We start from the raw sequence: 15,667 nt of genomic DNA on the forward strand, positions 1-15,667 counted from the left end.
AAGTGGAGATATTCAGCACTGAATCCATGATAGTGGTGATTGTAGCCTTGAATTTTGTGAAATTAGTAAATGATTGACTGGGAATAAGTTCCAAATCCTCTCACAGTTTTAGAAGTACTGGGTTGTGGTCCGAACTGAGGTCGTTAACTATTTGCAGCTGGAATTGATGAGATGTGATTTTGAATATGGCTATATCTAATACAGCGGGCCTGCCGTGTGTTCCATAGTGTGATGGTTCAATCGGACCTGCGATGATAATATTTCTCAGCTTAGCAAAATTGTGAAGGATTTTTCCGTTGTAATTGGCACACCTGCTATTGAGTTTAGATCTCCTGCTAGTATTGTTGCTTTCGTAGTGTCAAGCAACCGAGAAAGATCAGAGGATAGCAGAGTTCTGCCTGGAGGGTTATAAACTGAATATATTTTTAAGATGCCTGCATTAATGGTGTAAATTTCTATGCCAGTTTTTTCAAGATTAGTTGTAGGAATCTTTTTTATCTCATTGTAACGGATGTTTTTTTTTTTTTTTTGATAAAGATTGCAGTACCTCCACCTCTGGCATTAGGTCTATTATTTCTAATTAAATAGTAATTTCTTAGCTTGGGATTATCACAGGGCCGCAGATGGGTCTCATTAACTAACAGGATATCAATTTTGTAGTGAGTAGCAAATTCTTGGAGTTCTAGAATGTTGTTGCTGAGTCCATTAGCATTCCAGAATGCGACTTGTATGGAATTTATTGTGATGCTGGATTATCCATTAATCAACGAGAATATGACTTGGGTATTTTTAAGAAATCTGTTTGTGTTAGCCAGGTTTGGATTTGATTCGCTAAAAGCTGACAGCATTTCTCCCAAAGTGGCAGCAAGCATCGCAACAGAGTTTTGGCTGCTTGGTATAGTTTCTGCCGCCGATTTGTTGCGTGAGGAAACTACAGAGGCATAAGATTTATCAGGTGTAATGGCCCGCACTTTAATTTCCGATTCAGGTTGTGTGACTCGCTTCTGAGTGGACGGGGCTACTGCCTCCGTAGTCCTTGTCAGGTTAGATGGGTGGAGTGAACAGCCCTTGTAGTTAGCTGGATGTGGGTCGCCACAGTTGGCACACTTAGCAGGAGTGGTTCTTGATTTGGCACATGTATGTGAGGGATGATTATTTCAGCACTTTACACATTTGTATTCCGCCCTACACAGCTTCTGCACATGGCCATACTTTTGACAGCGGTGGCATTGTCCGGCGGATGTCTTCCTTCTGAGGGGATCAGTCCTGATAACCAAGTTACAAACAGTCTTAAGGTCATAAATCTCTCGTTGGTCTTTACTGATCTCCACCAAGACCAGAGGCATGGGCCGCTTATCCGCTCTGTACATGCGTGATATTTTTATTGGTGTTGGTCCTTGCGATTTGAGATCAGTGGCTATTTCTTCAGATAGTATGGTTTCTATGAAACCTCTGGTGACCACCTTGAGGTTTTTTTTCACTTTTAAGCTGAAAAGTAGGATATGGGACTTTCAGTTCATCTAAATGTCTGGTGAGCAGACGGTAGTCCGATGCACCTTCAGGCTGAATCCGGACTCCTTCATCGGCGTTCTTTGCTGAATTGAATTTGATATTGTTGTTTTTCAACTCAGTGATTGATGACCATTTTTCTTTGGATCGTAAGATCACTGGTGGAATTCTCTCTTTAGGCTGTGTTACTGTATCCCTCTCTATTATTCTTTCAGTTTGTGCTGTAGTGTCCATTGGTGCTGCTCTCTCTGAGGTCTGAGGCAGTATTTCAGTTTCTGCAGCTAGAGAATCCTCCTTTCTCTTCTTCCTACTGACTACTTGGAAGTCATCATTATCCTCTAGTGTGTGAATATCAGCTGATGTGGTATTTTCTTTGCTCGAATCTTGTGAGGTGTTAGGAAGAGAGTCAGGGTATTGGTAGTCCTCTGTTTCAACTTTTTCTATTTGGCGGATTGCTATCTTTCCTGGCCATTTCCTTTGCAGCAGGCCTCCTACATGCTTGAAGACTGTCAATAGCTGCTTGAAGTCGAGCTCATCGTATGGAGAGTCCATAGTTTGGCCCAAGAGAAAATAGCGGTTGCTCGGGTTTCCCGAGTACTTTGCGAGTGATCCTGTAAACTTTGAGAGTCTACTAGCTGGTAGACAGTTCAAAGTAAGCGTCTACTAGCAAAAAGTTAGTTTATTATAGGTGACTATCCTAAAAACAAGGGAAAAGGAGTTTCGGGAACTTACTTGAACACAGTGAAAAGACCTACCTCCCTAAAATACCATTCGTCCACCACTGGTCCTCATTGGGGGTGGGGCCTGCCGGCCATTAGACCTCTGCATATTTCATACAGAGGGGGAGATAGTAGGTCACGAACTGTGTTATTTCCAGTGCAATGCGAGCTTCCCGAAAAACCGTATATAAAATTCATCTAGGCAGAGTCTAAAGGAATACGTCCGATCACAACCACAGCCAGCCAATTCGAGATAATAATAATAGACGAACCACTTCACCAAACCTATTTGCATGAAACCTATATTTGTATTACGTTGGCTTTTGTAAATTTTCACTCATAACTTATTTCTTTAGCATTCTTAAGCAGAGAAACTTATTTTATTTATTTTTTTTTTTACATATGTATTTACACATAGACTCGTAATAAGGTATGTTCACAAATGCTAAATTGGATAATTATATATACACTTTTAATTAACCTATCTTCCAGCCATAACTGTCTGATACTTGCAGGTACTTAAATTCACCTTCTCTGTACTCCATTGCTAAAGGCTATTCCACATATTTTCAGCCGTAAGAAGGGGAAAAAAAAAAAGAAAATAACTTGTTCTTGCTCTCTTCATTTTCATTTTATTATGCCCTCTGGTAAGGCTTTCTTCAGCCAAGTGCAACAAACTCCTGTCATGCTCCAAACTACCTTGTATACATCGGTTAAATGTGCTTTCCTTTGGCTGTTTAAATTCAACCTTTTTAATGTGAATCCCAACAAAGCAGAAATATTTGACAGTTGTACTGTGAGCCGACTAAGAGGTTAAATAATCCGGCAACCTTGTCCTAGATATATCCGTTAATAATAATAATAAATCCGTTAATAATAATATATCCGTTAATAATAATAATAAACATGGGGCTATGTCAGCAGCCTTAACACAACTGCAATCTTTATCACGAACTTTAATTTCGGCTATAGTTCGTTTTTTTTTTTAAATTGTAATCATTATAGATAATAATAATACCTTATTATTATAAACTACATTATATACATCAGTTATATAAATATATAGTATATAAATATAGCATAAATAGTGTAAAAAATAGTTAAATAGTATAGTATAATAAATAAATAGTATTATAATATAATATTATTTTAATAGTATTATATTATAATAAATAATAGTATAATAAATAGTATAGTGTAGTAAAAATAGTATATAATATAAATATATATAAATAGTCCGTTGCAAAAGAATAAAATTAAATTTAAAAAGATTATTTCAAATTTATTATTTGCTTTAGTATGAGCATATTTTCGTTCATTTTAAAAATAATAAATATTCCATGGCTTTAGTGGAATCTACTCACTAAAAACAAATCTACAATTCAATCGAAAATGTCAGATATTATGTGCTTTTAATAATCAACAAGTGCGTAGTATATACCAGGGGTGAACACAGTTTTTGCAGCAAGAGCCCTAGTTACCTACCAGTGTAAGGAAAAAAAGTTTTTGAAAGATTATATTTATTATTGCATTTTTTTTACATGTATTTACATTTTTTTATTTACTCTTTACTAGCAGAAGGTTTATGGATTTCTAAGTTAGCAACTAATATTTGATAATTTGGTTTGTAATTAGTAATTGAACTTATTAATTCTTTCAAATGTTGGTTTGATGTTGGTTTGTTAATTGAGAACGATACTTGGATTTTACAAATTTCATCGTTGATGAAATTTGTAATGTTCCATGATATTTTGAAACTAGCCTCTATTACAGTTTTAGATTCTTCAGTAAATTTTGTCATGAAGTTAATTTGGTTATTAACTGAAGATTTCAACGGGTTAAGCTTTTTAAGTCGTATTTCAGATTTTTCTGGATATTGACACGAAAACTCGCGATGCAACTTTTAATAACGACGTTTTAAATTCCCTACCTTGAAATTGCTCACTGTTGAACTACAGATGAGGCAAAAAGCTTTACCATTTTTCTCAATAAAAGCATAGTCTTCTTCCCATTCTTCCTTAAAATTTCTATGTTCGTCGATATACTTCCGCTTCTGTTTATTTTCACGAGTCATGCTGCAAAATATTCTATAAGAAAATTTTAAAGATAAAATATTAAGATTTGAATCATTTGGGATTTAAATTACCTTTTATTAATATAAGAAGCACGAAATTCAGTAACGTATCTTTTTTAATTTTCTGACAAGGTAATATAAATATAACTACATTGCCGAACAGCAAATTTCATCAAGCCACTCAAAAATATTGACCAATCGAGCAGCAAAATACAGCTTATTAAGGATGGCAAACAAACATCGATTATTTTTAGAGAAAAACATCGACTTTTTTCCCTTTTTTTTGGCTTGCCTCGAATTTTTTTAAATTATTATCATCATTCAGAAAAACTATATTAGGTGATTGTCCCATGTCTGCTAGAAAATTAAGAAAAATTATAAATATTTTTTATTTGTTAGTTGAGTTGCAATAAAACTGAAGAGTCGCAGTTTGCCACCGTGGTTATATACAGCATTTGGTTTACAATAAGAAGCATACACTAGTGCCCTCTATCAACTTCGCAAGGTAAACTGTTATGTGCGCCGTTGACAACGTAAGGGATTGTTGTTAACGTGCATCTAGTGAAGAAACTATTGTAAATGTTGTTTAAGACGATAAAAGTAAATGAATAAATAAAAGTGACATAAAACTACGCACACCAAAGAAAAAGTTAGCTTATTAAATGTAATGGATGCATAGTATCCGTGAAGCATGCGTCTGTGGACAGAATAATGAATCGTTATAATGTATTTACAAAGCGACGATTATTGACAGAAAGGATATATGTTAACTACATACGTTTCAATCGAAACGTATGCAAAAATTATATAATAACGCAACAACCTTTATTATCGCGAGTTTCTGTGTCGTCAAAAGCACTTTTTTTCTTTTTCTTTTTTTTTTATATATTTATTTTATTTTATTTTGTCCATAACGACAAAAATAAAATGAAGTACATAAATAGTTCTATTTTAAATTAATTTCTGGCCGAGTTTTCAAAACAATTTAATTAGAAAATAAAATATGATAATTTTCAGCATATTCCAAATGTCTTTATTCGATATTCACCATAGAAAGACCTTTTTCAATGAGCAAAATTCTGCATCTAATAAACTCGAAATATTCCTTGAATAATTGGATATCAGACGCCGTTTTGTTCACTAAGAAGAAAGGAATTTCGCACGTTTTTCATTAAGATGCCTTTCTTCTACTGTGACAAGCGTCATTGTCGTCACACAAAAGCTTATTTGATTTTTATGTCAAAGTCCAGAATGGTTTAACTTAAAGACCAGCAGTTTTGGAGATTGTGGGTAAGTTATGAAAAATTCTAATTGGAAATATTTTCTGCATGTGTAATTGCGACAGAATTGTGATTTTATCCTTGCGTCGGTAACCAAATAACAGCGAGTGAAATATTTCCACTTGAAAACCAAACGATTTCTGCTTAACATGTTTTTAATAAACTAAAAACAATTCATTGGCTTTATCGTCTGCTATTCTAGCGTTAGAATAAAAAAAAATGAAACTACCATTTTTTTTTTTTGACTATATCTCTTCTTCTTCTTTAATATTCTGCAATTGAGCAGGTTTTTCTTTTAGTAGCAAAACTTTCCTTCCACTCTTTTCTGAGCCTTCTCTTTCAAGGTTGTGTCTCCATTGAGCATGTCATCTAGCATTGTTTTTCTTACTCTTCCTCTGGATCTTTTTCCGTCTGTTTTTCCTTCGATGGCATCTCTGATGATTCCATTCCCTCTCAGAATATGTCCGATCCAGTTTCCCTTTCTTCTTTTTATCCTCCTTAACAGACTTCTTCTACTCTTTTTTAAGACCTTGCATTAATTATTTTATCTGTCTATTTGATTTTTTCCATCCTTCTGCAAATCCACATCTCAAAGCTTTCCAAGATCTTAATTTCTTCTTTCTTCGCTGTCCAAGTTTCAGATGCATAGAGGGCAACACTCCACACATAACATTTTATTAGTCTTTTTTTTAGGTTTCTGTCCATTTTACTTCGCAATAAATTCATTTTCTATTAAAGGCATCTCTTCCCATCGTTATTCTTGCTTTTATGTCACTTTTACATCTTCCATCACAATTACTCACACTTCCTAGATATTTAAATGTCTTTGAATGATTCGATTTTTCCCCATTTATTCTGCTATCCATATTTGCCTCTTTCCTTGCTATTTTCATTGCTTTGTTTTTCTTCTGTTAATTTTCATTCCATAACTGATACAGGATTCCAGTAATCTGTTCAACAGATGTTGTAGTCCTGTTGTAGTTATAGAGTATGATAGTAATGCCTTGCCATCTACGTATCTTATTGCAAATATCTGTTTATCTACCTCCAATCTTTATTCCTTCTTCCAAATTCTCTATTCTTCTTTTAGCATTGCTTGGGAATACACGTTAAACAAAATTGGTGACAGAGAACAGCCTTGTCTTACTCCTCGTCCAATGATACCTGGTTCTGTTGTACCATGTATGTCTCTCACCATAGCAGTTTGTTCCATATACATTGAAATAATTAGCCTTCTGTCTTTCCAATCTTTCCCATTACTTCCAAAAATACCATCTTATCCCATTTTACAAAATCAAAAGCTTTTTCAAAATCTATATAACAGATATTAACTTCTTTATTCACTTCCAGACTTCTTTCACTTGCTATTCTTAACAGTCCAATCGCATCTCTTGTTCCCCTATCTTTCCAGAAACCAAACTGATCTTCTCTAAGAAATTCTTCGTGTTAAGATTCTCATAAGTATTTTTGATGTATGCGTAATGAGGCTTATTGTTCTAAAATCTTTGCAGTTCACTGTATTACTTTTCTTTGGTATAAATATTAAGGTCTTAAAATCTTTTGGTAGTTCTGTTCTCCTTTGTTAAAAATTAAATTTGTTATTTTGGTTATTTCTTCAGTTCCTTTCTTCTGAAGTTGTTTCAGGAATTCTGCAGGTATTTCATCTATTTCTTCTGCCTTTCCACATTTTAGTTCATTAATGGCCATTTCCACTTCTGTCTTCAAAATCTCTGGGCCTTGATCATCTTCATTTACCTTCTTTATATCTTCTAATGGCAACTCATTTGGTCTATTTTCCTTGTCATATAGTTCTTCAATGTATTCCTTCCATCTCATTAGGATTTTATCTTCTTCAGTCATTGTGAAACAACATAACAGATGATGTATTAATAGCTCATGTATTGCATTTCTATTTATTACAAACAAATGTTGGGTAAAAATAATAATTTTCCTTATATTTATTTCCGTAATTTTAATATAATTAGTGAAATATACGGAATTTGTTTTGTCGTGAATTTCACGCACACAAATCTCAATGACGTTAGTAATTTATTATTACATACACCTTCATGGAGCCATTTTACAATATACTACAATGCGTCGTCTGCGTGTGTTCCCTGGTCGGTCATGATATTTTAGAGAGGCAAAATCGCCTCATATTTCCATATGAGATCGACTAACTCACCTTAAGTTGAAAAACACATAAAAGCCCTGGCGTCTTGATGAGAAACGAACTCAGGTCTTTTCTCTGAAAGACCTGAATTCATTTCTGAAGAATTTTTATTTTTTTTTTATTTTATTTATTTATTTTTTTATGGAGGAGAAGAAAAAAAAATTGCACACCATCAAGTTTGTTAGGGACAAAAATTTATTGTAAAAGTAAAGTGCTGTATTTTTATGTCAGTCTACGTCCACGACACTTTATCTAAAAAAAAAAAACTTAATATAGTGTTGGTAGCATAACTAGTTAAGCAATGTTAAAATAATGCAATTTTGTCCGGAAGAGAAGATAGTTTAATTCTAGTTAAATAATTATGTAGCGTACCGAATAATAATAATCGTCTTTTTTTTTTTTTTTTTTTATCAAGGTGTATTTTGCCTCTTCTTTTTCACAATTCTAATATATATATTTTCAATGTTATATTTTCAATGTTAATCATCACTATATATGTATGTATCAGATCATGAGATCAGATCGACATTCAAACAAAGAACGTAAAAATATTTTCGAAGCTAATGGCTGCAAACACGTCATTCTTTACATATCATGAATATAAGTACATAAAAACTAAAACGAATTTTGGTGTATAAATCCTGAAAGAGACTACTACTGTGTAATAAATTAGTAATATTTTTCTTTAGGTTCACTTTTGTATTTTTATTGGATCCATATTTTGGAATAGAAACTATTAAATATTAGATTATTTTAAAGAATTGTCAGTTAATTTACGAAGTTCGCAAATTATGAATGCCAAATATTGCACATGAGATGCATATGAAATTTCATGTGGCTCCTGAATACAATACAATACAATAATTAAATATTGCTACTATTATTCTCAACAAATTAGTTTAGTTTTGTTACTCTTAAATTGTATTTGTGTTGTTTTATGTATTTTGTTTGTTTTTGCAGGCTGACATTTTGCGGAATCACAATGAAAAACTATGTGGAGGAAAACATCTCGCACAAATCACATGTGACAGTTAAATATGGGATGAAGATGTTGGCTAATTCTTCAGAAACCATCATATTCGTTTTACTCGGGGTTTCTACTGTCAACGATAAACACGAATGGAACACGGCGTTCATACTTTTGACTATTCTTTTCTGTACTGTCTACAGATCGTTGGGTGAGAGGCGCCATCTGTTAAAAACTATTTTAAGCAATTTGAAATATTTTGTATATTGTCACGTTTCGTTTTCCGTTAAATTTATGTACTGATAGTGGTAGTTCGTGGCTTTTAACAGATTAAAAAAATTAGAATTATTGTATTTAAATCACAAAATATTTTATTAAACTTTCTGTTTTTTTATACAATTTAAGATTAATTGTATAATATTAGAAATGAAAAAATAATTATTAAAAAAGCAATAGCTGGTATTATTTTTTTTTATTAAGGGTGCAGGCTTTTTAAAATCTTTAAATAATTTTTAATAATATGATTAACAGAAAAATACTAGCCGAAATGCATTATTCAGAAAAAAATTTTTTAATTAAGGAAAGTGTGAATTTTTAATTTTAAAAAAATATATTTGGCAACAAATAATTATTTACATTTTCAGAAATAAAAAATTTAAATTAATAATTTTAATTTAAATGAAATAAAAAATAAATTTTATTTATAGAATAAAATAAATAATTAAATTAAAATATGAAATTAAATTAATTAAATAAAATAATAAAATTAAATAAATAAATTAAATTAAATTAAAATAGTTAAATAAAATAATAAAATTAAATACTGTAAATAAATAAAATTAAAATATTAAAAATAAATGAATAGAATAAAATAAATTAAATTAAAAATTAAAAATATTTTTATATATTGAATTCAAAAATAAAATTTTTAATAAAATTTAATTTTTTTTAATTGAAGAATCCTAAATGTTTATTTAATCTAATATATTTAAATTAATCTTTTATTTTTGTTTAGGTGTAATCCTGTTAACAGCACTCGCAAATCGCTTCAGGTTGCATCGTTTCAACAAGGTTGAGCAGTTCATAATGTCCTATGGGGGACTGCGAGGAGCTGTAGCCTTTGCCTTAGTACTCATCATATCTGAGGATGTAATTCCAACAAAGCATATCATGGTTACTACAGTTATCTGTGTCGTTTACTTCACAGTATTTTTCCAGGTAATAAACCTTATTTAACCAAAAGTTTAGGTTAGAACATAGCCAAAGAGTGGTCAACCCGAATAAATGGGAAAAAATATATAATTAATAAAAATAGAAAAAAAAATCTTAGCCCATACGAATGTACTATAGGTATTTCAAAATCTTTCTTAATAGTAATAATAATATTATTATAGTTGAATTATTTAACTTATTTCATTAGTGCTTTTATGAGGTAAACCAAAATGATGTTTCTGTCTTACTGTGATGATATTTAAAATTTGTGCACTGAATGTAAGAAGAAATATGCGATATTTATTCATCGAAATAGACATCCGAAACGTGTCCATCCAGTGAACACTGCACTGTTCTCAGGCGAGTTCTTGTTTCTTAAAACACATTTCAACAGTTTCAATAAATGCTGCTTCGTGCTGTTAGTATTAAAATAAAGGAGGGGGATGCAATTTCCTAACTAAAGTAGAAATTAGCTATCACTAGGATCGGTGAGAACTGTATCGTGTTTTTAATTACTTCGTCTGGAAATTAATATCTGATATTAAAATTTTTAAATTAAAATGCTACGTATCGTGATATGGGCTCGATTGTAATCCACGATTAGCTGAAATTATTCTAGGCTTTTCTTTTTCAACATTTTCTAAATTAGTCTATTTTTCGCCTAATCTCTGATACTGTATTCTTTAAAAAATTCAGAATTTTAATTCCCTCAACTTAGAAGAATCGACTATAGAATTAGACAGTAATGCCATTTAAGATTAGGAACACAAAATGGCGATAATTGTCAACCATGGTCTCGTCACCCTTAAATCTAAGATGATATATGAGAGGTGTAAACTTGCTGCCTACGGATTTCCAAAATTTACAAACTCGTTTTGCATTATCACTGTCATCCGAGCTATTTTTCCATTTAAAGAAGGTACCAATGCACTTATCCATAGTTGAAATACCGTACTTAATCGAATATAACTCGCACCCTTGACTTTACTTTTTGAAAAAAGAAATTAAAAAGTTTCACATATACCTCGCACATAAAAAAAAAAAAAAGCTTAAATACCTTACGTCGGCGATAGTAAGCCTGCAGTAAACAACACGCCCTCTCCAATAGCCACTATACTGCAGAGGCAAGAAAAACAAGTACTTTTATTATGCCAGTGAATAAGGTATGAGCAGTCTGTGTAATATATTTCTCAACAAATTGTGCAATTAGAGACAACTGGGATAAAAACGACACTAATTAATGAATCACATGTCCCCTCATACAGAAACTGTGCTGTGTAGAGTCAAGCAAAACCATATGTTGCACCTGCAAACACAGTATCTAACTAAAAACTATTGTTATTAATTAGATGTGTGAGTTCGCCTGCCCCAAAACAGCAATAAAATTCAACCGAACGTGTTAAAATTCGTAAACGTATTAAAACTAAGAAATATGTATAGTGAATGTTGTTATGGCAGTTTCACATATTATTGGAGTTCGGTTGAAGAGAGTTAGCATTTCAACTCAACTGGCGGCTTGCTTTTATCTTTCGATCGCGTGATCTTTTGTTAATACCCCACCAATCATATGCACGTCTTAATAACATGCAATTACTGTATAGGGAGAGAACTCGCAAAACAGAAAAATGCTCCGGTCCAGCACGGAGCAGAAAAAAGTTCCGGGGCCATCCCCAGAGGGACCATGCTGAATTTAACCACTGCCTAGAAGTGCTATAAAAATGATCAATATGTACTTAAAAGAATGTATTGACTAACTAAAACAACAAAATCATAAACAGCATACAAACATACTCTCATAACTTACAAATTATTTCATGTCGATTTATATATTTAACGTATAAATATAACCTTAATGATTTAATATTAATAATAAAATTCAAATCATCAGATTTGAATCAAGTAATGAATTTAATATTAATTTTAATATTAAATATTATTTGTAATTAATTATAAAACTTATTGCCACTAATTTTTTTGCACTTTTCATTTATTTTTCTTTCAGTTGTTCTGATTTGTTAAGATTGTAATATTTCGAATGATTTCATTGTTTAGGGAATGACGATTGGCTTCTTCGTAAAAACATTAAATGTGGCGACAAGCAGTAAAGTAAAACTTTCCATGAACCAAAGGCTGCATTTAACGGTTTGTTTAATAATGTTTTCTAATTTCGTATTTATTGAAAGAATGCAATGAATATAAATATGATTATTAATTCTGAATCACAAGAATAAAAGAAAATGCACCTTTTTTTGTTGTTGTTGTTTTTCAAACAAAAGTATTTCTAATCTGCCACTTTCATACTAAATTAAATGCTTATATTTTATAGAATTTCTTTGTAAGTTAAATTATAAAGTTTCATTTTTAAATTTAGCTTAATATGTTCCTTTAAACAAAGCAAAAATGAATAGTAAAATGGTACACCTGTTTAAGTTTTTAAGGTGATATTTATATATGAAATAGATTATGTGCAAAATATTTTTTATTGATTAATAATAAAAAGAATAAAATAAATAAAATGCATCCAATTGTTAGTTTCTATATTTTTTAAAATTCTAATTAACACTTCGTTGTTGGAATGATCTTTTACAGGTGATGGACCACGTCATGGCAGGCATTGAAAGCATATCCGATCATTTAATGGGGAATAACAAGTTACGAGACAAGTAAGTCAATCAAATTGATTTTTCTTTCTGTGAAAATAAAGATATAAGAAAATACACAAATTCTACTTAACCAGGAACTAGATGAGATCACTTAATAATATTATTTAGAAAAGATCCTTCAGAATTCAAGTTAACCTTATGACTCATTATTTTACGAATTTTATCAGACGAATTACACTCATTGAACCAAAACCTTATGATCACCAACCAGACTGCATGTTTGGCCAGAAAGACACCAGTTGTAGTTGTATCCTGTATGGGAATGTTGTCATGTACATCGCTGGGTCCTCACTGGAGATTTTTTCGGATCAGGTATTGCCTTACATGGTGACAATGTGTCCGAAGTTGTCAGCAAGACAACGCTCAGTGTCACAAGGCACTCATTGAGCAAGCACGGTTCGAAGATCATATCTAACCATTCCATGTGCTCCACTGATCCTAATTCTTCTCATTTGAATGCCATCGAACATTGGGAGGATCGTATGGTGTGTATCATCGCCACCAGCGCATTGCTCGGTCACTGGCTTCGGGTTGTTATTCTGTCTAGCTGATCTACAGTACCTCAGGACAATGTCAAGACGGTTGCGAGCGGCCATGGGAGACCCAAAGAACCCTTTAACATTACGAAGGATAATGTTTTCTAATAAGAATCTCGTGTCAGAGAAAAAAATGAGATAAATACTTCGAAAATAGAAGGTGGGTTATAATTTATGGATAGCGACTTAACTGACATTGTTACTGGCGTTGTTTTATCGTGTTACCGAAATTTGAGAAGATCCGCGCGGTTAGCCTAGTGGCTTTGCCCTTCGCAATCATATGCCTGGATAAGGAGGGTCCTAGGTTCGATCCCCGTCGAAGACGTGAGGAGCTTAAGGATCTTCCTCAGCCATAGCCAAGTTAGCCAGTCTTAGGCGTGGACTGCAGGGTTTTTCTCCCCAGTTTATCCTGGGGTTTTTCATCCTGCACGCAGGCAAAAAGGCCTTGAGCATTCAATGCTTCTGCAGGAGGTATAGAAAACTCTCGATAACTAAAACAATGTCAACCAAGTTTTTATTATTATTATTATTATTATTATTTTAATTCTAAATCGCATCTATCCACTGGTTTCTGCACTTTGCTTTCTCGCAGTATATTGGGAAAAATAAACTGGATTAAACAGTATATTTATATTAATTGCTGACATGCGTAGCTGACGTTCTATAGTTTTGTAACCTCAAACGTATGGAATTTATTTATAAATTTAAGTACAGCAGAGGGCAACACGGTATTTAGACTTCTCTTGAAAAAGTCTAGGTTCGTATCTCCACCACGTTCAGGAAGCAAAGAGTCTTACCAAGTCTTTTCATCTGAAGAGTATATATCATCATATCTACTCTCCCATCCTATCCTAGGGAGGGTTGAGTCCTCCCCTACCAAGGATGCTTACAGCTAATTAATGCAAGTGGGTCGCCACCCCTTGCTGCATCTCCTAAGGGCAGTATTTCTGACTGTAGCCCATGACTGTTCACGATGCGGGTTTGCCTGTTCTAGAGGACAAAAAAAAAAAAAAAAAATTCTCTAACTCTGTGTGAGATCGGTTAACTCGCCTTTCTTCAGAAAAGACCAGATAAAGGTTCCTCACGTCTTGGAGAATCGAACCCGTGTCTTTCCGACCAAAGGGCTTGGTCTATACCGACTGAGCTACGAAGGCTCCGGAGTTCATATACGGAACAGTATAAGAAACACATTCCCAATCTATTTGAAATTAGTTTGACAATGAGACTTGATGATGTTTATGTACGGCCATTCTCAAATATGCACCTTGTTTTTTTTTTTTTTATTTCAAACAAAAGTATTTCTAATTTGCCACTTCCGTACTGAATTATTTCATACTGAATGTTTATATTTTTATAGAATTTCTTTGTAAGTTAAATTATAAAGTTACCTTTTTAAATTTAACTTAACGTGTCACTTTAAACAAAGCAAAAATGAATAGTAAAATGATACACCTCTTTAAGTTTTTAATTTTTAAAATACTTAATGATTGATTAATAATTTTAATAAGGATTTGAACTAATAATAATAAACATCATAAATAGCTAAATTGCAAAGGATGCGTTTGTTTGATAATAGCCACTACATCTTTCAATAAGTGTTCACTTGCTGTTTTAATAATCTTGTCTACTGCAATTTTTACCTATTTCTAATCTGCATTTCTTATCTCAGATTCCGATATTACAACAATCGTTTCATACGCCCACTTTTGACTCGAACTTCTAAGATCCGGGAACCGAAGATCTTGGAGACTTATTCGAAATTGAATATCGCAGACGCCATGACAATTGTGAAACAAAATGGAAGCTCAGTACCTGCCATCAACATTGACAATGGGACTTCTTTATCGTCCCTCTTCAGATCTTATACCCAGGTGAATCTCTCAAGGTAGGTAATCTTTCTTATTGACTTTTAACAAAAAAACATTAAAGGAAAAAAAAATACCGAAATTTCATCTGGGAAATAACGAGCGCGCACGCACACACACCATCTTGTTTCATTCTTATTCTAAGAATGTTTGAAAATGTGTTCCTCAATCGATGCATGAATTCTAAAAGTTCATTTGACATCAGGCTACTTTGTTCAATATGTTCGATTATTTGTAATATTTCCCTCTTTTGGCGTTTCTGCTTTCGATGATATTATTTCCGGTATATCAGATAACGTATTCCCCCCCCCCCCCAACACGCACAACATATTTACTGCGTTTAATCTATTTCTCAAAATCGTCTAAAATTAGCAAAAGATTTCATTTTGGCATTTAATGCAAATTAACATTGTTGTGTCCCGAAGACAGTTTGTAAGTCAAACAAAAATCTTACGATTTTTGTTTGACTTACAAACAAAAATCGTACATATCAAATTACTCAACTATATTACTTATACACTAAAATCATCTTTCAATACAATTAGTTGGGCTATGATTCGACAAAAGTTACTACGATCATGCCGCCACAAAATTTCATACAAAACATGAACTCATTTAACGTGGAAAGATTAGATCACCACACATTAATAGATTAATCAACTTCAAGTG

The 15,667-nt window shown here is 32.6% G+C and overlaps 1 protein-coding gene across 1 annotated transcript in view; it reads left to right on the forward strand.

The window, feature by feature from the left end:
* Positions 1-15,667, forward strand: part of LOC150097037 (sodium/hydrogen exchanger 3-like) — a 126,783-nt gene that overhangs the window by 88,267 nt on the left and 22,849 nt on the right. The window contains exons 4-8 of the mRNA XM_090408607.1: positions 8,716-8,933; positions 9,738-9,940; positions 11,987-12,076; positions 12,524-12,597; positions 14,803-15,018. Coding sequence (XP_090264733.1) covers positions 8,716-8,933; positions 9,738-9,940; positions 11,987-12,076; positions 12,524-12,597; positions 14,803-15,018 — 801 coding nt within the window. The remainder of the gene's footprint in view (positions 1-8,715; positions 8,934-9,737; positions 9,941-11,986; positions 12,077-12,523; positions 12,598-14,802; positions 15,019-15,667) is intronic.

The sequence above is a fragment of the Typopeltis vanoorti genome, chromosome 18 (assembly GCF_054136105.1).
Source record: "Typopeltis vanoorti isolate ZY-2024b chromosome 18, IOZ_Tvanoo_1.0, whole genome shotgun sequence".
Classification (NCBI taxonomy): domain Eukaryota; kingdom Metazoa; phylum Arthropoda; class Arachnida; order Uropygi; family Thelyphonidae; genus Typopeltis; species Typopeltis vanoorti.